At 49.7% G+C, this 22,490-nt stretch overlaps 1 protein-coding gene across 2 annotated transcripts in view; it reads right to left on the reverse strand.

Annotated features, from left to right (window-relative positions):
• Nucleotides 1–22,490, reverse strand: part of ZDHHC14 (zDHHC palmitoyltransferase 14) — a 272,603-nt gene that overhangs the window by 27,069 nt on the left and 223,044 nt on the right. For both annotated transcript variants that reach the window (XM_079146777.1, XM_079146778.1), the window contains exons 4-5: nt 10,446–10,583; nt 7,110–7,158 (exon numbers count right to left, since the gene is read on the reverse strand). In XM_079146777.1, coding sequence (XP_079002903.1) covers nt 7,110–7,158; nt 10,446–10,583 — 187 coding nt within the window. The remainder of the gene's footprint in view (nt 1–7,109; nt 7,159–10,445; nt 10,584–22,490) is intronic.

Consider the following 22,490-nt stretch of genomic DNA (forward strand, 5'->3'; position numbering starts at 1 on the left):
CAATTACGAGGGGAGACATCAGGGAGCCACGTACCTGTAACTTTGGGTTCCTGCCTTACTCTTAGAAAAAAATGCACATAAACACAGATTTTCTTATAATTTTCAGAGGTTTAAAGCTGCCCTGGAGCCCGCCACAGGTACGTGCCATCTTGGAGGTAAGAGGTCCCTATTTATTCAAAGCTCTCCCTTGTTCAGGTAGGAAGCAGAGGCCCAGAGGGGTCATGCTGCTCCTCAGGGCCGTTCAGGGCAGAACGGAACGGAACCTGCTCTGCAGATTCTAGAGTAGAAGGACCCGTCCCAAGGCTCCAGGCCGTGGCAGTGTCACACAGCGCCTGTGACTTAGTGGGCCTTGGCACTCACGGTGGCAAGTTGGAGTCAGCCAGTGATACTGAGCTTTGGTCCTTGGTCCTGTGGCCTTAAAGCCATCCTGGCATGGACATGTTGTCACCTGTCTTCTCCACACATTGCCCCAATCAGGGTGGGGACGGTACTTTCACCAAGTGTCAAATTCAGACAATCCTTTGAAAAGTGTGTAAGTGTTGTGTGTTTTTTATTTACCAGATTTTCTTAGATTCCAGAATGGTGGGGAGTGCCAACGTCCAGGGTTTGGTCACCGGCCTCTCCTTTTTGGCACTTGGCTGTTAAGGTCCTGGGGTTGCCCGGTGGTAGCGGGTGTTCCTCTGTGTGCCTTAGGTGTGTGGCCCTGGGTTCTCCTGCTTGTCCTTCTGCCCCAAGTTCTCTGACTTGGGAGGAAGCTGGACACAAAGTGTTCTGGTGTTTAAAACAGAAGAGAGCATGTTGCTTGCGATCGTTTATTTTTTCCTAACAGCCAGGATGAAATAGTCATGCTGCTAGTAGGAAGCGCTCCGGTGGCCGAGCAGATGGCAACGGGGGCTCTGCAGTCCCCTGGGAGAGTCCACACCAGTGCCAAACTCTTAGATATTCAGGTTTGGCATGCTTCCCTCGTTTGTTAACTGACCCCTGACAGGGCAGGAAAACAGCTGTGCACTGTCACCTGCATGCCTGACACTGTCTGGGGCAGGGACTGTGGCGATGTGTGTGAATGACAGGCCTGAGGGTCATTTGACCACCGCCTTTCTCTCAAATCCTCTTCTCCTGCGTGCGTGGACATGGGGCAATGATGGCGTGCGGAGGTCCAGAGTGTCACATAAGAGGTCGCTGGAAGTAGTGTAAGAAGTCACTGGCATCCCAGTCAAAATCCCAACTGGAGTTTTGAAGATGGAATTTGACAAACAGACTCTAAACTTTAACTAGATGACAACAGTCACAGAAACAGGTGAGAAATTCTGAAGAAGAATCGTCGCCTGTTTTCGTGCCTTCTCAAAAATAATGAGAAGGGTCCTGATGGCAGGGTCTCTGGGGGCCTCCGGGCAGGGCCGACATCAGCATTAGCACTTTGGGACACTCAGGTTCAGCATGCTGTCCGCGTCTGCTGGGTGACCGCAGACAGGGGACCTCCAGTCAACAAAACGAGGTGCTAACATCAGGGTGGCAAAGGACAGGATGGGGACCGGACATAGGCTCAGGGGCAGGGGGCAAAGGTGCATTTCAAATCAGTGGTGGAGGGACAGACTGTGGTTCTCAAAGTGTGGCCCACGGACCCTCAGAGTCCCCAGGAAGTGTTCAGTGTCCCTCCAGGTCAAAGCCACATTCCCTTCAATCCCCAAACAGCATTTGCCAGTTTCCCTCCCGGCTCCTGCAGTGCCAGGTTCCTCCAGGGCTGCCCGCGGGAGGTGCCCTGGCCCACAATGCACTGGGGACTACAGTGCTTTGAAATTTCCTCCATTTTATTTTCAAACACAATAAATAACCAACAGGCACACACATGCACGCACAATATGCGCCAACAAAAGCTCCTTGGGGTCCTCAATTTTTAACAGTGTAAAGAACCCTGAGGTCGAAAAGTTCTCAAACGACTGGAAGAGAATGGAAAGCAGTCTTGGGACATGTCACTAAACTCTTGGGATAGATAAAGAATTTCGACTCCCACCACAGGGACAAAATCACACCATCGACTGATTACTGTGTCTGACATAAACAGTGTATAAAGATTAGACAGAAATAAGGGAAATAAATTTGGGGGTAAAGTTGAAAGGCAAAATCTAGGTGCCAGGGCATGAATTGCCACCTTGTGATGAGAGAGAGAAAACCAATAGTCACAGAAAGACGTGCAACATGATTATCATATAGAATGTAGAAATTAGAACCATGAGATATTTCTCTCTCCATCAAATTGGCAAAAACAAGACTGACACCAAGTGTTGGTGAGGCTGTAGGGATGAGGGGTGATAGTGGGTGCAATCCCTTTAGAGGACCGTTTGGCAGGTCTACCAACATTTAAAACGTGCTTAACTCTCAACTCAGAGATTCCACATCTCATTGTCAGTCCCTGATAAATGACAACACTGTGCACAAAGAGTCACATACAAGAAAACTCACTGTCTCATATTTTGAACTGTTAAAAAAATTAAGAAATCGAACTCCATTCATAGATGAATACACTGTCATTATGTGCACTTGAAATTTTATAGAACTGTGCAAAAAAGAATGAGGTAGATTTATGTATTGATGCAGAAATATCTCCAGGAAATAATTAATCAAATTATAGAACAAGGCAAAGGGTACCCTTTTGAGGTACCAACAATCCCCTGGCCATATACAGGTATATGAATGTACTTGTGTGTCCAGCTCCGTGGATACTCTGGAAGGACACACAGAAACTGACCAAGATTTCTGCCAAAGAATGAAGCATTTTTCACTCTTAGATTTCTGGTCTTAGAAACCTTTTACAATCAGAATACACTCATGGATCCCTGGGGTGATTTTCAAAACCAAACAACCTCCCCCTCTTTGGGATCTTATGAGATACAATCTGATGTTTATTCTCCATGAAACTCCCCCAATCTGACTGGTTGTGGTGCCAAGGAGCATCTCATTCCTGGAGGGGAACAGGACTGGAGTTAGGAGAACCAGGCTGTGGCTTTGGTGCTGTGGAGTGTTCCCTGGGGACATCAATCAATTCGCCAGCTCAGGTACCTGGGTGCCCAGGTGCCCAGGTGCGGCAGTAAGCAGAGCTGAGGATACCTGTTCTTCCTATTTTCTGGGATCCCTCTGAATGTCAAGAGCTATCAGGATGGACAGGCCAGTGAAGGTGCCATGTGGTGTCCTGTTTTCTGTTGCACTTGGGCCAACTCTGAGCCTGCCATTAAATTCCATTAAAACAGACAATGCCCATTGGGCCATGGTGCCCTTCAGATGGGGAACTGTCCAACGAATGCGAATTAGGGATCAAAAGGCTTTCTGTGGAAAGCTTCCACAGACGCAGGATCAATTACCATCTGATTTATCAACCACAGAAGATCCTTTCATTTGGGGAGAGCTGGACAGTAAGTCACGATTAAAAGTGACCACAATCCCTTTAGTGGGACGATAATGCCCTGTTACACTGCCATGATGGTGGATGGCAGAGTTCCCCTCCTGGAGTCTTCCTGGAGAATGCCCAGGCCCCCTGACTCTCCTTGCTTGAGTTCCTGAGGCTTCTTCCTGAGAACCTGGGGAGTCTGGGAGCAGATGTCATCATGTACAAGCAGGTACATGTGGCTCCCCGCCCAACTGGCAGTGTCTCCTAAGCAGCTGGGACATTCTTAGGCATTATCTTTTCTTTCCTTCCACTTTGCAGGCAGGGGGCTACCGAGGACCCTACAGTCGTTGTGGGCTGATGGGGGGCACCTCACCTGTGTGCGAGCTTCAACTTTCTTACACGTACCTCAGAGAGAACTCGTGGCTTCTCCCAGCCCAGTGCCAGCTCTCCCTTCCACTGTGACCCTCATTCTCCAGGGCACCCTGAGAAGACCCCCAGGATCAGCTTTGTCTCCTCCTCACCCTCACCCCTCCCATGACATGGCTCCCACTGCCCTGCTTGTCCCCACTGAGCTGTCCCTCGTCACTGATTTCCATCTGGGGGCCTTTCCTCTGCAAATCGTTCCGCTCACTATTTCGATCTCTCGTGCTCCCAGTGAAAGATGAATATTCTTGAGAAACAAAATGAGAAGCCAACTCCGAGGATGCCACCCACAGGCCAAAAATCACACCTGGTTCCCCATTCTTCAGGGACAAAGGGACCCCACTGCCTTCAGTCTTCAATGCTGTCACATGCCCTCCACCCTCCTGGGACCTAGCTGTCACCCTGCCTCTCTGCTTTACCAGCACTGTGAGCGCACCTGGGTGCTCGAATGAGTGAAGGCAGGCTGGGTGCCTGCCCCTTCCACATGCCCAACAGCCTGCTGGACACTCTGCAGGGCTTTGAGTGACCAATGCCAGGCTTGGGATCTTCTCCAGCGTACCCTCCTACCTGCCTCCAGGCCTGACTCAGCCTCCCCCGTGCCCCTCCCCCTCCCCATGTCCCTGCTAGAGCCCACCTCCACCCCACCTCTGCATTTCCAAGACCCTGCGCAGGGGCCATCAGCCACAGCCTTTCCCTGTAGCACGTGCAGGTCTCCCTGACTCCCCCCGCAAGTGGGGTCTGGTCCTGTTCTGGGGCCTAAGACTCAGTCTGATTTAAGACATAGTTAGAGCTCAGACCTGGGCACCAGCAGGCCTTTGAGGAGAGGGAGCTGGTGTGTTTGTGATGTGGCTCATCCCTGCCCCACCTGCTCCGCCCTTTGGACTGAGTGCTTTGAAGGCCAGGCCAGGTCGTTGTAGACCTTGTAACTGCAGGTCTGGCACGTGCTCAGGAAAGTGATTTTGTAGGACTGAGCTGCCAAGTGGGTCTCAAACGGCCTGGCTGGGTAGACTGAGGGCCCCTCTCATGGTTTTGGAAAAGATTCTCCTTTTATCTCTTTTGGAAAAGATTCTCCTTTTATCTCTTTCCCTGGGGAAGGCCAGCAGCCACCTCACTGTCCCCTGGCCCATGGCTTCAGCTTCTTGGATGCAAAGACCAAAGGGGAGTCTGTGGGCAGGCAAGGGAAGGTGGGCAGGAAAGACGAAGAGGGAGACAGGCAGGCCACGGGTGGAGGCTGGGAGTGCTCCCCCCTGGCAGCCAGGGTCTTCCCCTCCTCCCTCACCACCAGCAGCACTGTGGGCACAGAGGAAAGGCCTGCTCCTGCCACTCTCCCACCCTCCCAGCTGGCCACACTGCAGGTTGGACGCACGGCCCTTCTTGACTTCCTTGTGGTAATGCAGGTGGATTCTCTTCCTAGAGTCCGGCTGGGTTTTAAAGGGCTGATGGTTGATCAGTGTGTCCATTGTTTACATTGATACTTTTGATGGGTGACTTGGTTTGTTGTTAATTAGCCATTTTTGTTCCTAATCTCTCAACCACATTGTTTTTAGCTGGATATTTTGCAGAGTAAATTCGCTATGAGAAATCTTGGCCTGTGCTCTGATTTCTCAGAGTAGTATTTTTACACCATGGTCAGAAATCAGCTGTGGGGCCACTGAAAGTCTGAAAATACGATTTATTTTCTTGCTCGAGAGCACTCTGCAGAGGTCACTTGGGAAGGTGACGTTAGACTGCAGTCCTGTGCTCAGGCAATGCCACCTGGAAAAGTCCTCTCATCCTGCGAACGCCGGACTTCACAGATCTGCTCCAGAGAAGAGCAGCTGTCAGTTAAAAGAACAGCTTTGTGGCAGTGTGATGTCACAGTCAGCCTCATCCCTCGTGCCTCGATGAGCAGCCTGTGTTCACGATGCCATGGATTCCCTGAACTGAGACAAGCCTGTCTTCTTTCAGCAAAGAAGGCTTTAAGATGTAGCAAAGCCACGTCCCTGGAAACAGGAGAGCGCAGAGAGGCAATGTGGTAGGAAGATAGTCACCCTTTGTAGGGTCAGGAAAGAGAGAGAGGATGATGTTGCTCATTGGACCTGTTCTTAGTCACGCAAAGAGCTTTTCGGCACTCCCCGGCTGCCTTTTCTTCTAGCCAACTTCTAGCACACTCCAGCATCCTATATCATTAACAAGGCAGGCCATGCCTATGGGATTTATCTTCCAAGTCCCCTTTGTGCACTGTCTCTATGTCCCGAGTCCCCTTCCATAATATAGAGTGCATTAAAAAGATATCAGCTGACTATAGAAGCTGGACTTGTAACCAACACCCTATGTGGCCCAGAAACACAGAGCTGCCAGAAAGATACTTTTCAGATCCAAATCCTCCACCGCCACTCTACTTTAAGGGACATGGACCACTCTACTTTAAGAAGCGTGTGATAAAGGGCTGGGGACGTAGCTCAGGGGTGAAGCACTTACCTAGCAGCACAAGGCCCTGGGTTCAACTCTGAGCACCACACAGAGAAAAGTACCTGACGTGAACATGTGGTAGAATTCTCTACTCCAAAATGGACACACACACCAGAGAAATGAGGAAGCCAAGTGCAGTTTTCCCAGTTACACGAAGAAAGAGCTTCGTGTCTAAGGAGATAGGTGAGCGGGTCCAATCAGCCAGTTCCACACCAGTGTCAACCTGGGGCCTATCTAGATGGAAGCCCAAGCAAGCACTCCATGGTGGACATTTTTCTTTCAAAATTCAAAATACTGTGGTACGTGCCCATATTTCCTATTTGGGAGAATGGGAAATGGTCCTCATTGATCTAAATCACTTGAGACTGAGCATCCTCAGTCCCTCTCGGGTAGTGAAAGGGAGTTCTGTTTCCAGAAACGACCAGATCATCTGCACTTCCCATAGAATGTCACTCTGCCCTCCAGACACCATCTATCCAGTGGGCCTGGGGAGACTCAGATCACCTGTCCATCAAAATGAGATCAGGAGGAGCTCATAGCCCTACATCTTCCCTGCCCAACGTGACTCAACACAAATCAGGGCTGGCTTCTGGGGGCAGGCAGGCATCCACACTTGGCTTTCACACTGAAAAGCACTTCAATTTAGACGCTGGATGAGTCGCTTAGAGATTTAAGTGTTCAGATGTCATTTATCATGCAAGTGACTCTTAGGGAGTTCCTGGATGCTTTATAGAATGAAAAAGAGTAAGATTTATGGGAAGAAGAGCCAAGGCCAAAGATGAGGAGCAGGAGTGTAGACTCCGTGAGAAATGAACACATCTGCACCGCACCCTCAGAGTGCCAGAAAGGATATCTCGCGGGGCTGTCCTTAAGGGCATTGAGGAATCCTGTTTGCTGTGAACCTGCGGAAATAAAACCAACATTTAGTATTCAGACACTTACCTCCCAAATGCACAGCCTCATGCTGAAAGCCGTCATCTACATAAAAATAATAGGTTTCTAAAGATCAATTAAATAATTACATTTTGTAAGTACTACGGCACCCAGTTTACTGATCAGAAATGGAGATTCCACTTAAGTTATTCAACAAGAAAATGGCAGATTCACAATGGGACTCAACATCTGCAGGATATTGTTTCAATAAAAGCAGATGGATGTCTGCATACTTTACCATAAATCACAGTTCTGATTACTCTTTGTTTCCTTCATTTTAATAGGAAAACAGACTACTGCATACTATTTTTTCTCCTCTGTTTTCCCCAAATTTGTTAACTTTTGACCTTAGAAGTCCTATAGACTTGGTTACGTATGACACAGATCCCCTCTCTGAACCCAGAGTAAATAAAGTCATAGAGCTGAAGTTTATAACTGATCTTTTTGCATCGATGACATTTTCCTATGAGCTCATCTGTGCAAGAAACATTTCTTTAGGAACTTGAACAAAGAGGCATCTGACGAGAAGCAATTTTTGTTTTCTGTATTGACATCATACTTTTAAAAATAAAAATAAAGCCTATTTGGGGGACGTCTTGACAATCCCATCTTGGGTGACGATGCCTGGTCCCTCTTTGCTGGATGAGGCTCCTGTGTGTTAGGGGACGCAATCTGGTCCACCTGCAGCAATAAAGTGTGCAGAACTGGCAAGACAGCGCCAGGCTGCTATTCCTCTGCTGTTCAACTGTCTCGGCTGCAGGGCAGGAGTCAGTGAGGGGCAGTGCCCCAGCAAGTGCGTCCCACTTTGGGATGGCAAGGACGGGGCTCACTCCATATTCTACTCTGAGTCTCTGCTCCCTCAGGACCTACTGCCCACCACTAAGGCACAGAGGAGTGCAGCATGGAGGGAAGGGATGTGGAAAGGGCTGTCTCAAGAGCTGAGCCGGAAGGCAGGTGCATTAAGCTTCTTCCTGCATCCCTGAGGCCAGTAAGGCTGCCCAGCAAGCAGACATGCTGCAGGTTTGGGGCAGGCACAATTTGGAGGCAAATGAGGAGAAATGATTTTTCTTTCTCTGCTGAATTCCCATTATAATCACCTGCCTCAAGTCTCCTGCCCTCAAAGAAATACAGACTTTGGCTTCTGGGAGTACCAGAGGCCATGGAATGCTTTCCCCAGCTCAGAACCTGGGCCATGGCTCCCAGATGCTCTCAGGGAGCTTTCTGCCCTGCTAATGTCACCTGAGTCTTAAGGACATATAAGGACCACGTAAACCCTCTGCCTTTTGAAAACGTCATGTGCCAAGCCAAACAGGGCGGCAGCTTGTTTCATGGACATTGCTGGGGGGAGCCAAAGGAGGGAAAGAAAAAGCTTTGCTTGCTGTCTAAAATATATCTTGCAGGCAGATGAATTCTTAATTTTTTTTGTTGATTAGATTAACAGCACTTAGAATAAGCTTCTGTCAACTCCAGTTTGCTGGAGCCAGGGTGAGTGACACTTTAGCAAAGGAGAAAGAGAAATGTACATCCCAGCCCAACTGTGGGGGCCGGCAGTGAACCTCACTGTGCATGAGTATGTGTGTGAGGGAGCGTGTGTGGGTGTGCATGCACGTGAGGTGTGTGTGACCCGGGCGAGGGGTGTGGGTGTGCAAGAGTGAGGGTAGAGAAGTATAAAGGCAGGTGAAAGTGTAAGAGTGTGTGAGACTGTGTAGTGTGCAACGATGCTTGCATGTGTGTGTGTGCGTGTGTGTGTGTGTGTGTGTGTGTGTTCCTGAAATTTACAAATGGGCAAGTGAAACTGGCTCTTATATCTAGAATGTAGAGGTAAGGCCACAAGTACAATTCGGTAGTGTATATGAAGGCATCTTGAACTTGTAAAAATGATATAAAAGGTAAGGTTCCAACACTATGCATGTGTGCTGGAGTCAATACTGATTTACCTCCGCTTGTGCCAATAATTGCTTTTTTGAAAATAATATGATATTCTAGGCTTTCTCTTTTTGGTCTATGAACCCCAGATGGGATGCTGGTTCGGTTTTGCTGCTTTGGGCCTCTGAAATTGCAGAGATGGGGGCCTCCGCAGAGACTCCCCCGCCCCACTGGTGTGCAGGAAGACTCTGACGAACACTGTCTCCTGTAAGCTCTCTGAGTTATGGCTGTCACCTACACGCTACAAATCTGTGTCATATTCAGACACAAGGAGCATGGAAAGAATGGGATCTAGGATTTAAAATATCTGTGAGAATTTGGATAGTCGCTTTAGTGTCCACACTGGATTAATGCTCACAAGAGGTAAAGAGAATCCTCCTGTTCACCAGCCGCACATGGACCCCATCCACAGACCAGGGAGGGAAGTGCACCCCAGCTGAGACCCTGCACACTCAGTCTGTGTGTCAGCACTGAAGCAGGAAGAAGGTAAGGCCTCTGTTCAGACACTTCTGGAAACACACTAGAGGGAGGCTGCACACTTGCTAACGGGCTGCTATACTTCAGGGATGTGGGTGAGAGGCACGGCTAGTCTTCAGTGTTGCTGATGGCACTGTAATCGAAGTTTAAAGGCTTGAATTTCTAGTTCAAAGCCAATTAACTTCCTTCTTCTCATCACTGCCTGTTGTAGGAAGGTCGATGATCAGGAGATGAAAGAAACTCAAAGTTACGACTTTTGGAATTGGGAACAAAAAATTCCATTTGCTTAAGCAAATATATTAAGATTATTTACATCCAAGTCAAATTTTTCATAAAGTCGCTTTCTCTATATGCTGAGGGGCAGTTCGCTCAGGTTCTCGCAGACCACTGAATATGTCATTAAATGTGTATTTTTAACATACATAGGTTTGTGCCCAAGAAAACCCAGACATGTTCCCTGGGGCAGGTGGCGTCTGCTATTTAGTGTATCACTGTGGCACACTGTCCTTTGTGCAAAACGTGGGAATGAATCTTTCAGAGGATCCCTTAGCAGAAGACTTCGAGGTTGGCAAGGGGACAGGTGTATCAAGGAAACAGTCTCGTTGGTGGAAGAAACACCTGGTCCAGGTGTGACCCAGGAAACTGCTGTTAGGAGGATGGGGAAGGGGAAGAGGGAGGGATGAAGAGGGATGGAGGAAGTGAGCAACGGAAAGGGGGCAGGTGAGAAGTGAGGGGGGGGGAAGAGAAGGAAGAGAAAGCCCGAAATGATCAAAATATTAAATCAAAATTAAATCAGAAAACCAAAGTCAGGCAAATGGTTACATACGTAATCTGATTTCGTCAGCATACTTACGAAGAATGACGTGGGTGATAACGAATGCAAATATAAAGACTGTCAGAAAAGACAGGGATAAAATAAACATATAAAAAAATCTGTAGTTTCTTTTCCCCACACAGTTGCCTACCCAGGGACAGTGGTGATCAAACCGTTCTGAAATGAGAGGCAGAAGAAAAAGAATGAAAGTCAATTAATGTACTGTCTTTTACTGGAGGGAGCCCTCCCCCATGCCCTGAGGATATAAAAATATCATACTACAATTTTTCGAAACCACTCAGAGAGATGCTTATTAACATCGAGACATTTCAAGAACATAATTATTCTTCCAACAGGATTCAGCTGTTTCAAAAAAATAATGTACATGTTCTTCTAAAAGTAAGAAAGAAATGGGGGTACGGGGCTGGGGTGTAGCTCCGTGGTAGAGGGCTGGCCTAGCACATGCAATGCCCTGGCTTCAATCCCCAGTCCTGCCAAAAAAAGAGGGGTACCAATTCCTTTTTAGAAAAGTAAAGATTTCCCTCTGTCTAAAAGACGACTCTATTCACAGAACCATCTTCCCTGAAGATGTTCCCAAGGCCACCTGATGGTAAAGGCTGGGCTAGGCTGTGTGGGCTGGAGCTGGATGTGGCACTGGGTGACCACCTGGCACAGTAAGTGGTCACAGAGAGATGTCACAAAGGGCCTGGAGCAAGACAGAGGACACTCCTGCGTTCTCCCATCCCAGTTACACTGTTGGGCACACACTCATCCCATTCGTTGCTACATTTGGCCCTGAAACATTCTTATAAGGACAATGAAAGCGCTGCCCTGTTTTACAGATGAGCAAACCGAGGCTGGGGAGATGGGAGACTGGCTTGCAGGGGGCCAGCCAGCTCAGAGCCCATGACACTAGAGCTTGAGTCTGGGTCTGCTGGAGCTGCTCCTGTCTCCCGCTACAAGCGTGGCCTCTGGTGTGTGTAGTGACAGTGCCGTGTTTGCACTGTCGCCTGTCACGGCTCCGGGTACCCTAGGTACACCCCTGTCCCCACCTTGGGAGTGTCCCAGTCCCACAGTCTGGAGCGCATCTGTGACTCTCCTTTCCCTTGCAAGCAATGGCAGAGTGCTTCTCCTGACGCCTCAGCTGATCTGCTGAGATCACTGCTCCCTGGGATTCCCATACCCGCCTCCTCAGGCTGCCCGCCTGGCCTGGGAGTTGCTCAGCGTGCAGCTTAGCCTCGACGCAGACTCTTCTGAGCTTACTTTCTACCCAGTTTCATGCTTTATCTATCGTATTTGCTTTAACAGAGCACAGAGAAGCTCTCTGAAGTGGACCAAATAACTAAAACAAGGTGGTCAGTCCCATGACCCTCTGATCACGGGTCTTAAACCACTCGTCTCCTACGTGAGGTCGAAGGCCTGCTTCTGAAGAGAGCACAAGGACACCTGGATGGAGGTGGCACAGGGACTGCGAGGGAACCACCAGGGCCTGCAAGTGGCATTAAGAAGAAATTGCCAATCACGCCGAGGACATGAGGACAAATTTTGGAGGTCACTGGTTTGGTGACAACCCTATGGCCTATAAAATGCTGATATTCAACCAAAATAATTTCTCTTGGTGTCTTTATGTGAGCCACGTTGACATGGCTGCAACCCCACATCCTGGAAAAGCTAAGCCCTCCATTAAAACAGCCTCATTAGAGTAACAGGTGGGACAATAGATGGCGCACAGAGAAAACACCATGGATTGTGACAGACGCATGTTATTATATGTTGGTTCAAAGTCATGGAATGCACAAGGCCAAGATCAAACCCTAATGCCAACGATGGATGTGGGGTGGTTACCATGTGCCAGAGCACCTCTCAGTGGAACAGACATCTCCAGTCTGGCCGGGGTGCTGGTAATGGGGAGGTTGTGCAGGTGGGGTGCAGCGAGGCTGGAACTCTGTACCTCCCTGTCAATTTTGCTGTGAACTGAAAACTTCTCTAAAAAAAAATAAGTCTTTAAACATTAGACAAACAACCTCACTTCCCCAAGTCTGATCTACTGGTCTGTACAGTGAGAGGTCTTCAAGAAGGGGGGCAGAAGAGGAAAAGGAAGATTCGGGTCAGAGGCGACTGTTTTGAGAAACCACTTTTTAAAAAATCTGACTGTAGGGAACAGGAACGAGAGTGGAGGCCGGGGCAGGAAAACACACGCCAAGTTCAAGTCTGACTCTGACTGTGCACATCAAGGCCCTGGGCAAAGCCTCCTAGCTGCAGGGAAAATCTTCCTTCAGCAAAGGACATTCTCAGCACCTGCTAGGCCATCCGGGGAAGGTCTCGCAGCCATGGGGCCTGTTCCACAGGGCAGGCCTTGGACTTTTAGCTCAGAAAGTTTAATGCTAGCTGCCCTGGCTGCTACATGGCCTGTCCTGCCTAAGAGGATTCTGGGAGCCAGGTGTTCAATGTGGCTGTGATCACCTGGCCCTCCAGTGGCCCTGGCCTGGAAGCCGTTCGCATGTGGAACTTTTCCTTGACTGACAAAGCCCACTGAAACTGCAGGCACACCGAGCAATTCTTTCACAGACTGTTTTTCTTGGCCACCATTGTGTTTGTTGAGTTCAAGTTGTCAGTGGTTCTGAGAACTCTGGGGCCCTCTGTGGGCCTGGCCAGTGTGGGACCCAGGGTGGGAGGAAGGGGCACAGGGTGCCTCCCTCTCAGTCTTGCATGGGGCATGCTCTCCACCCATGCAGGGCACACAGGCTGCTCCAGGGCTCCGCCTGCACCTCTGCTGTTCTCCATGAGTCCCTCTGTCACTGGGAAATCTTTCATCCCAAGGTTCAAATGCCAACTCCACCCCAAGACTCCAAAATGTCATCTCCCACCTTTAGTGACAGACTCTGGCTGAAGGCCTATGGGCGTCTCAAACTGGCCTTGTCCCAGAGAGACTTTTTCCTGTCATCCCTCTCCATACCCACATCCACAAACATGAGCCTCTCCATTCCACATCCATAAGGTGCTCAACCCAGAACCCCAGGTGACCTTCCCGACCTTGTTCCTTCTCTGCTCCACATCTGATTCACGAGCAGGTCCTATGGGCTCCACCCCACAGGTTATTTTTACTTGATTTTGTGAGCTGAAATAGTGATTAGGCTCCAGGTCTAACAGACCTTTGTCCAATGACTGAATTAACCCACATATTGCCAGAAGGACATCCACATGAATAAGTAGGTTGTCCAAAGTCACACAGGTGAGGAATCCCAAAGCTGGGATGGAGCCTATTCCATATGTCAGTCTGAGTCCTTGGTCAGTAAGTGCCACCTTGCCTTTATTATTTCCAAGGTATGCAACACCATTATCATGTGTCAGGAAACTAATACAAAAAAACAGCAAGACAAGACTCCATGGCTTCAAAGAGTTCCTGATCTTATTTGGTGAGGTCACTATTTTCATCCTCCAAAATATTCCTCAGATGCGAGGAAAGAACTCACAAACCAGCTCACCTTCCAAATCAGCCTGCTTGCTCTCCATTGCTGGCAGCACACAACATTCTCCTTTCACAGGTCAAGGACAAAAACCAGCGGGGGGAGCATAATGGGGGGTCAGGGAGCAGGGTTGGGGCCTCATGGTTGAGGCCCCTGGGGGCCGGCCCTGTCCTGTGGTGGGAGGCCTCCCTCTGCCCTGAATTTGCTCCGATTGGCAGGAAGTCCAGGAATTTCCAGGGTCGTTCTGAACCATGAGGCTTGTGTTGCTCAGTTTCCAGGCCAGAGGAATTGTCGAGAATTGGACAACAGCTGATCTAGTGGCCACGGCTGACTCATGACACAGCTCCCAGGGACCCAAGCAATTGGCTGGCAGGGCCAGGGCAGGCATCTGGAGGAGGGAGGGGACCCGACAGCTGTCCAGGCCAGGTGCATCAACAACACAGCTGAGCAGTTTCTAACAGCCGCCATGGGAGGTCAGTGTGAGAAGTGGAAAGGGGTCCTGTGTACTGGGGGTGGCAGGGTGGGTGTGGGAGTGATGGGGTGTCTTTAAAGGACCACCTTGGGGTTGCTGCCACACGGCTTGATTCTGAAGTCTGTATCCTTCCAGAACACAGTGGTCTCGACACTGCAGTGGTTCTGCAGGATTCTTTTAAAAAGGATGAGGAGCTATTCCCTACAGGAAGGGTGCTGACTGGACACTGAGGTGGGGTGTGGCAGGAGGACCTAGAGTTCTCTACAGTAATGAGCCGGCCAGCTGGGGTGTCCTGCTGTTCCTCTGGTAGCACTGTGCAGCCCACAACGATCTGTGGACTTGTTTTCCTCTTTCCCCGTTACCTCTAAGTCAGGACTCATTGCCAGTCATTTTAATAGCCCTGGTATACAACAGATGCTCAATATATACACATCAAGTAAAGGAAGAGATGACTTTCATGGCCACTTGTGGGTTTATGAGTGACCACCCCTCCTGACAGCCAGGTGGGGGCATCAGACAATGTGGGTACAGAGAGGGTTGGGAATGCCAACCACAGGGAAGGCAGGGGTCCTTGCCATCTGAAGATGCTCAGAGAAGACCGAGGGGTGGAAGATGTTCACCAGCGGCGTAGGGAGCAGATGGAAAGCTGTTAGTGCAAACAGGCTCCTGGAGAATGCAGGAGGCTTTCTTCAAAGCTCTGCAGGTGCCACAGAGGGACCCAGAGGCTGGAGGGGAACCAAGTCACCTGCCCCTGGATCCCAAGCAGGAAAGAAGTCTCCCCTAAAAGGGCCAATGGGAACATATTTCAAGGAAGGCAGATACCCTGCTATGTTGCTGGCCTCCATTTTGTTAGTGATTAAGGAAAGCTTGCAGCTACTGAGACCTGTTAGGAATGTCATCTCCTTCCACTTGACCATACCCCGCCTGCCCAGTCAGCTCTGGGACCCTGAGCTGATGGCTGCATCTCTCCTCTGGCTAAAGGAAGAGACTATGAAAAAAGGATCCTTAAAGAGAGGTGGAGAATGATTCAAACCGGACAGGACGGAAAAGTCCACTGAAATGTGGGAAGAAAAGTATTTGCAAGAGTTGTGTTTGAAGGTGGCCAGAGAAAGGAATGGAATCTTTGGAAAAAATGTTAAGAATCCAAAGCCTCCCAGAAGTTGGGCTTTGACCTGTACCCTCATGAGCGGGATCTGTGCATAGGTTCGAGTAATGCCCTAAGGTCAGTACAGGTGGCCTGGAGCCAGAATCCTCCATTTTCCAGGCAGTGGTCTGGGCTCTGGGGAGCCTGGCTCGGCTGGGTTGGAAGATGGAGAAGGCGCAGTTTCAGCCTCCTTCCCCAAGAGCATCCCAAGGACCATGTGGAATTAAGGGAGAGAAATGCAGGATTGAGGTTTAAAAGTTCTAATTTAAATGTTAATTACACTCAAATTTAGTTAAATGTTTTTAAAGGTTTGAAGTAGAAAATTGCTTTTCTTTAGACCTGGATTTTTTTTTCCCCTTACCTCCAAAAATAATTGCCTTATAAAGTATATTTCATTTGTGTTTTAGAAGGACAGGTGTTGGGATACCATGGTACACGTGGCTACCTGGTCTTTGTGGCTTCGCCTCATTCATAAAGTTAAGCAACAGTAACATTTAAATATTAAGCTGACTAGAGCATCCGAGAACCAAGTCCTCAGACGCTGAAGAATCTCTGCTGCTGTGAATCTCTGGGTGAGACCCAAGTTCTAGCTGCTTTGCTTCTGGGTTCAAGAAGGTGAGATTTCTGAAGAGCAGCCCCACCTACCTTACTCCTCACCGCCCCTGCTTTCATCCAGCCTTTGTATCCTACCCTGCTACCTGCTAGACGCTGTGCCAAGAACGTCACTTGAACTGTGTCACCTAACTCTACAAAGCTCACTGAGCTCCAGGCTGTTATTCCATTTTTGCAGATGAGAAAACCAGATGGAGCAGCCGGCACTGAGACCCAGGCGCTGATCCCAACTCCAACACCACCTGTGGCTGCCTCCCCTGCCAATCCGCTGCTGGCCCCTATGCCCAGGGCCCAACTCAGTTAGTCCCTCCCATAACAGCCCACATGCTCTGCTGCTGAGGGAGTCACCGAGGGTCAGGCCAGGAACAGGAAGGGGTAGACACTGCTTCCGTCAGTGGTTCCTTGGGCTCTTCTGGTCCGGGGCTTCCGAGCTCTGCTGCATGTGCAGAACACCTGGTCTGCATCTGGAGATGCCCACCCTCAATCAAGAAGTCCTCTGATACATGAACGGGCCTCATTCTCAGCAAGGAGAACATCAGGGAAGCGAGACTTATGCAGATGTGTGGATCTGAACACTAACTTGAGATTGTGGAGCTGGGCGTAATTGGGGCCAAGTGAGTACCAGGGAGGAAGCTTTCTTCCCTGCCCTCTCTTCTCAGCTCCCTTCCTGAAAATGAGTTCTGCTCAATTTGATAGAGAAACAAAACCAAAAAATCATATTAGCTAATTCTGTGGACTTAAAGTATTATAGCGTTTCTATGTGGGCACTCAATCTCTTTGTGTCAAAGGTTGGATCAGATAAGCTCTAAGATACCTTTGAGCTGGAAAATTAAAATGCAAGAAGGTATTGTGTTTTATTAGTACCTGTGTGAATTCTTCTGGTCAGAGTCTTTGCCAATGTTTTATACATGAAGATTCTGCAGCTTTTAGTTCCTTGTTTTTTTTTTTTTTTGTTTGTTTGTTTTTAAAAACCAAAACCCTAAAACTTTTCAATGTAAAAGTAATTAGTAAATGTAGAGTTGTCACCTTTATGCTGCAATTTAACATAACCTTGGCCAGCCATGTGGCCGACTTTAAAGTACCCTACTGCCTACCTCCTCCATCTTCTTGGTCTCGCTGGTTCCTGCCTTGGTTTCCTCACTACCTGGCATGTAAAGGGCCCCTTTGTGCATGAGATATTGGAGCTTGATAAGGCACAATGAAGGTCCCTTCAGCTCCCTAAACAGGCAATTTATAGATTTCTAGTTTCTCAAATTTTCTGTTTAATGCGTGTTTTTTTTTTTTTTTTTGTGGTGCTGGGGATTGAACCCAGGGCTGTGTGCTTGTGAGGCGAGCCCTCTACTGACTGAGCTATCTCCCCAGCCCAACTCTGGTTTCCAGTGTTGGGGGAATTTTGTGCTTGGGGAGCTAGGACTAGCAAGCAATAGAGACACAGGGGTTTTGAAGCAAGTTGGACCATAATCGGCTAATTAGAAACAGAAGGTTACGGAACCATTGAGGAAAGACGTAAAAGGCTTTGCTAGAGAAAGTGGAGGAGAGAGAGGGAAAAATGACTTCATCTACAGCATGGCGGTTTTGAAAGGCCATGTAAGAAAGGGAGCAGAAAAGAGGTACCTTAAGAACCAAGTTGGTCAGTTAGGATCCAAAAGAAAATCCTACCGTTTCAGTTTTGGATTGGGGAGGATCACTGGACCAGCAGGAGGAATCCAGCCCCGCTTTCTGCTCCATCCCACTGCCAGGCCTCTCCCTTTTGACAAGAATCAGATTGGCAGCCTGCTGTCTAGCTGTGAGCTGCCTGGAACGCAGGAGGTGGATCTGCGCTCTGCACCACTGTGATAGAATCAGTAATGCAAGTTTAGATTTGCATGCGCTCAAGAAAACAGCCCTTGTGTATTGGTGATTCTACAGCTGTCACTCACTGGAATAAGCTCCAGGGGCAAGTGCTTGAGAACCTGGTGAATCTCTGTCCTGGGGCCACGCCACCTGACCCCACCCAAGTCCCGTGTTGGCCTCACCCGTCTTTGGGTTTGCAGGGCCAAAGGGTATACGTGGGAGTTCTCCTTAATTCTCCATAGAGTAAAACAAATTATCTTATAATATCAAAAATCAAACTTCCACATTCAATGGCTCCCTTCAGAAATTTCTCAGTTTTCTCCAGAAATTGCTGGTCTCAAAATCAGTAACACCGCATTATGTCACACTTTGAGCATCTGCCGGGCTTTCTGGATTTCAGTTCCCATTCCCGTTTCTTATTTGCTCACTTTCTACAGTCTGAGACCAGCAGCACACACCTGGGAGTCAGTTGGGAGAAAGTGGCTCTGAGTCACACAGAGTCGGATCTGCCAGTCTGGGAGCAGCGTTTCTTTCTCCTTCTGTGTATTGCTTTTCCTGCGTATTCCCCGCTCTCGAGTCTTATGGTTTTTTTTTTGTCCTGTTTTTAAGATTTTTCAAAGTCTCAGCCATTCTATCCTCATAATGGAGGTTTCAGAACTGAGTTATCTTGTATGTGTAATACCCACAGGAATCTAGCCACTCCAAGGCTCTTCAAAACCTTTTAATTTGGCTCTATTATTCTATACCCAATTTGAAAGTCCTATTCCCAATTAGTATGTTTTCCAAGGTCAACGCGCCTTGGTGGTCTTGTAGCAAGGAATCTGCATCATCCAGGCACCTAGAACTTGCCTAGGAGCAGGACTCAGTGAGTCACTGCAATTGATGCTTGCTCCCTGAGGAAGCAGGTGGTGATCTTCCCAAGGAGAACCTTTTTTTTCCCCTTTAAATCAGAAGCATGAAGACTCTGCAAAATTTCTGAGATATTTCATTTTTCTGAACTGAAACTGCACACCCAACTTAAGCACTGTGGCATTGAAATATAAAAGCAGCTTAAAGAAAGAAATGCAAACATGCGCTCGTGCGTCAGCACATGATACTCCTCCTGGAGATTAAACTGTGCATCTTCAGTGGTGCCCTGTGACTCTCCACTGCGCTGGTGTTACGACGGGACGGCGTGGATCGTGTTGGACACAGCAGGGCTGGCACAGCTGTCCCCTCTCACCCTCCTCCGCGTGTGCTCTGACGCTTCCACCCGGAGGGCATCTCCTTAGCGGCTGCTATTCATGTCTACTGTGGTCATGACGGTCCTCCGTCTCCCACCCCATCTCTACGAGGCCTTGCCCTTCCACCTCCCCTCAACCCCCGGTTGCTCCTGCTCTGATGTTCCACAGTCTGAGATCCAGGGCCACAGGCACCCTGGCCATCCAGGACTCTCAGTCAGGGTTCTGAGGCTCAGTCCAGCTCTCCAGGGACAAGTCCTGACTCTGATGTGGCCCAGAAGCAAAGCGACACTCTGGTGGGCGGAAGGGGCGCAGGACACCTCAAGTCTCATAGCACCTTGTCCTCCACACAGATGTGTGACCCTGACCCCTGAAATAGCTACTGCTCCCGCCTCCCCTGGCTGGGATTTCAGGGCCTGCCTCTGAGATTTCAGGTCCTTTTGTCCCTTTGCTTGCAAGTCCACCACAGGTGCCTGGCCGGGAGGGTGCAGCTGGGCGTGGAGACCTGCTGTCATCCTGCACCAGGGCACCGGCCATCTGAGGTGCACATGGGCATCGCTGCTGTGGGGCTGGTCTGTGTGCATTGCCGGGAGGGCCACCCTTGGGGCTGGGCTGCTCCATCGCCTTGCCGAGATGAGCTCCTGCTTGCTTCCAAGGCCCCGCTGGCCGCTTCTACCCAACTGTCCACACACACCTCTTGTTCAGCAGGTCCAAAGCTCCATTCATTACACCCCCTCGCTCTCTCCTCACAAGCCCCCCTCTTAGCCAGGGCACCCCAGGCAGGGAATGTATTCATTTCTTGCTCTGGGCTCCCCCCCCTCACACCCACGTGGTCAGCTGGAGTCGTGGAAGCATTTCTGGTCTTTTCCATCCTTCCATTCCCCCACTTCTGAAGGCCACGGTCCTGTGCATGCCCTCGTCTCCTCCTGCAGGAACCACTGTCACATCTGGGTGTCCCTTTGGTGTGTTCTCCACACTGTGCCACAGGCTCCTTCCGGTGCAATCGTCAGCCCTTCGCCCCTTTTCCCTGGGGAGTTCCTGCTGCTGACGTTCCTATCCCTCTTCCCGCAGGTGGCCCTCTTCAAGGTGACTGCAGAGCTATGTGTTTGAAGTTGCAGTTTCCAAACCAAGCTCCTGGGGTGCGGGGAAGCACCCCCACCCCTCCCACCCACCAGCTCGCACCATGTGCTCCTGAACTGCAGCAGCTACACCTGTACCTGTGCGGCATATTGGGTTTCCTCAAAAATGTTCATTTCCTAAATGGGCCACTGCTGGCAACAATAAATACATACATAAATAAAAATAATAATAAACAGCCAGCATCTCTGCAGTCGGCTAGTAGGCATTTACTGACATTATTCTAGCATCCAGTCAAGGTCCTGGTGTGTGGTGGTGAGATGTGCAGAAAAGCAAGCTGGACTCTGTTGAGGACCCAAGGTGGGTCCTGGCCTTTTGGCTATTTCACGATGTCCCCAGGCAGGTTTCAGGCCTTGGCGAGTTAGGCTCTGCCAGGCGCCTTCTCACACCACGATTCCACGGCTAAGTAGAATGTTTCAAGAACTCGATTCAATGTGTCCGCTCTACACAAAGCCAGGAAGGGCCGCAGGCCTCGGCGGCAGAGACCATGAATAAAGAATTTACAAGAACTGGATCTTTTACAGGCTTGGGTTAGGTCCCGAACTAATTGGTGGCTCTACCAGCAGTCAGGAGCGACAGAATACACATAAAGGCTCTGCCAGCAGACTGTGGCTGTGCAGACTCCTCGGGCTCTAAATAGTCTCTATAGTCTCTTGTTTTGTTTCTTGTTGTTCATTTGCAGCGTGTAAGTCTAGCCAGTAGATCTTTAATTATGCTTCTAAACAAAAGCATTCAGAAGAACAGGCAAAGGGTCTCTCTCATGGTCGGGACTGGGCACATAATTTATGAGCCCCATTGCGAAATGGAAATATGGAGCAGCTTATTAAGAATAATTGGTAAGAATTTCAAGACGGCTCAGGCAGAGCACGGCACCCACCTTGGGTTGTGTGTGATGAAGCAGCACCTCAGCCCTGCCTGGCTTTGCTGCCTGGGAAAGTGATTTTCTCAGTTGTGGCAGATAAATGTCTGCGGGTCCCACTGGCGTTCCTGCAAGGATTTGCAGGGGCTTCTAAGAGCAGTGTTTAGCGAGGACGCTGTGATTAGGGCTTAGTCCTAATAGCAGCCAGCATCGGGCCATGCGGTCAGCCCTGGGGCAAGCAGACCAGCCCTTGCGCACTGAGGCTGAGTGATGGGGTGGTCCTCCCAGAGCCCCCATCTCAGACCTCCCAGCCTGCGCTGGGGAGCCCGGGCGATGCAGGTGGGACGAAGGTGTGGCACGAACAAAGTAAGTGAAGGAAGAGGACAGGGTGTCCGGAGGACCTGAGTCCAGGAGCCAGCGTGCACAGAGACCGTCCCCCTTCATCTGCTGTTGAAGATAGTATCAGACACTCTGCTTTTAACCCTGAGGGCCATGGCTCTGAACCTGTTCCACTCCCTGATGTTTGGAAAATCTGAGGAAAACTGCGTCCCAACCCCACTGTGAGCACTCCAATGACACTGAGCACACCATGTCCTGAAGAGGAGGGAACGCTACCCCTCCCCCCATGGTTAGTGCATGGAAACCTGAGTGACTTACATCAGCAAATGATTTAAAATCAAGTTGTTCTAAGGAGGCAGATGAGGCAGGTGCCCACCTATCGTGCGGTGGAGGTACAGACCTTCAAGGGGCCCGGCCCAACCCTGCCACCACTCAGAGCAGGCTGCTCTCCTGTGCTTTCCTGGAAGGTCCTCTCAACAAGGGCGGTGGCCCGGCAGTGTGTCATGAGATGAACTTAGGGTCCATGACCAGCGTAAAAACCAAAAACGGAAGAGAAAGCTTCCAGGCCTCTTCCGCTGCGGGAAAGTCCTGCTTCAGGGGCTCAGCCCGGAATGTGTGCACACGGATCCCAGAGAGAGCTCCTGCCCCTCAGAGATCCGCTCCTGGCAGTGAGAGGCCCTGAACGACTTGCTGAATAGTACGCGCGTGTGCAGACCGACCTGCATGAGGCGAGGTCCCAGTGGTGGTGCTTGCCTCCTGCCAGATGATAGCAGGAAGAAACTGACCATTGTTGCTCCTGGAGTCTGAAAATTTAATGTGTACTTCCCAGAGGTCTGGGGTTGGGCGATGATTTAGTTTGGACTGGGTAAAGGAAACAGTTTTCCCTAGTTGAGAATACTAACCTCATCACAGAGCCAGAAAGTTTGTTTCTCAAGAGAGAAAGGTAAAATGGAGAGCTGAAGGTTGACGTGACGGAGGAACACCACAGCCTCTTCTTCCTC

The sequence above is a fragment of the Sciurus vulgaris genome (genome assembly GCF_902686455.1).
Source record: "Sciurus vulgaris genome assembly, chromosome: 7".
Lineage (NCBI taxonomy): Eukaryota > Metazoa > Chordata > Mammalia > Rodentia > Sciuridae > Sciurus > Sciurus vulgaris.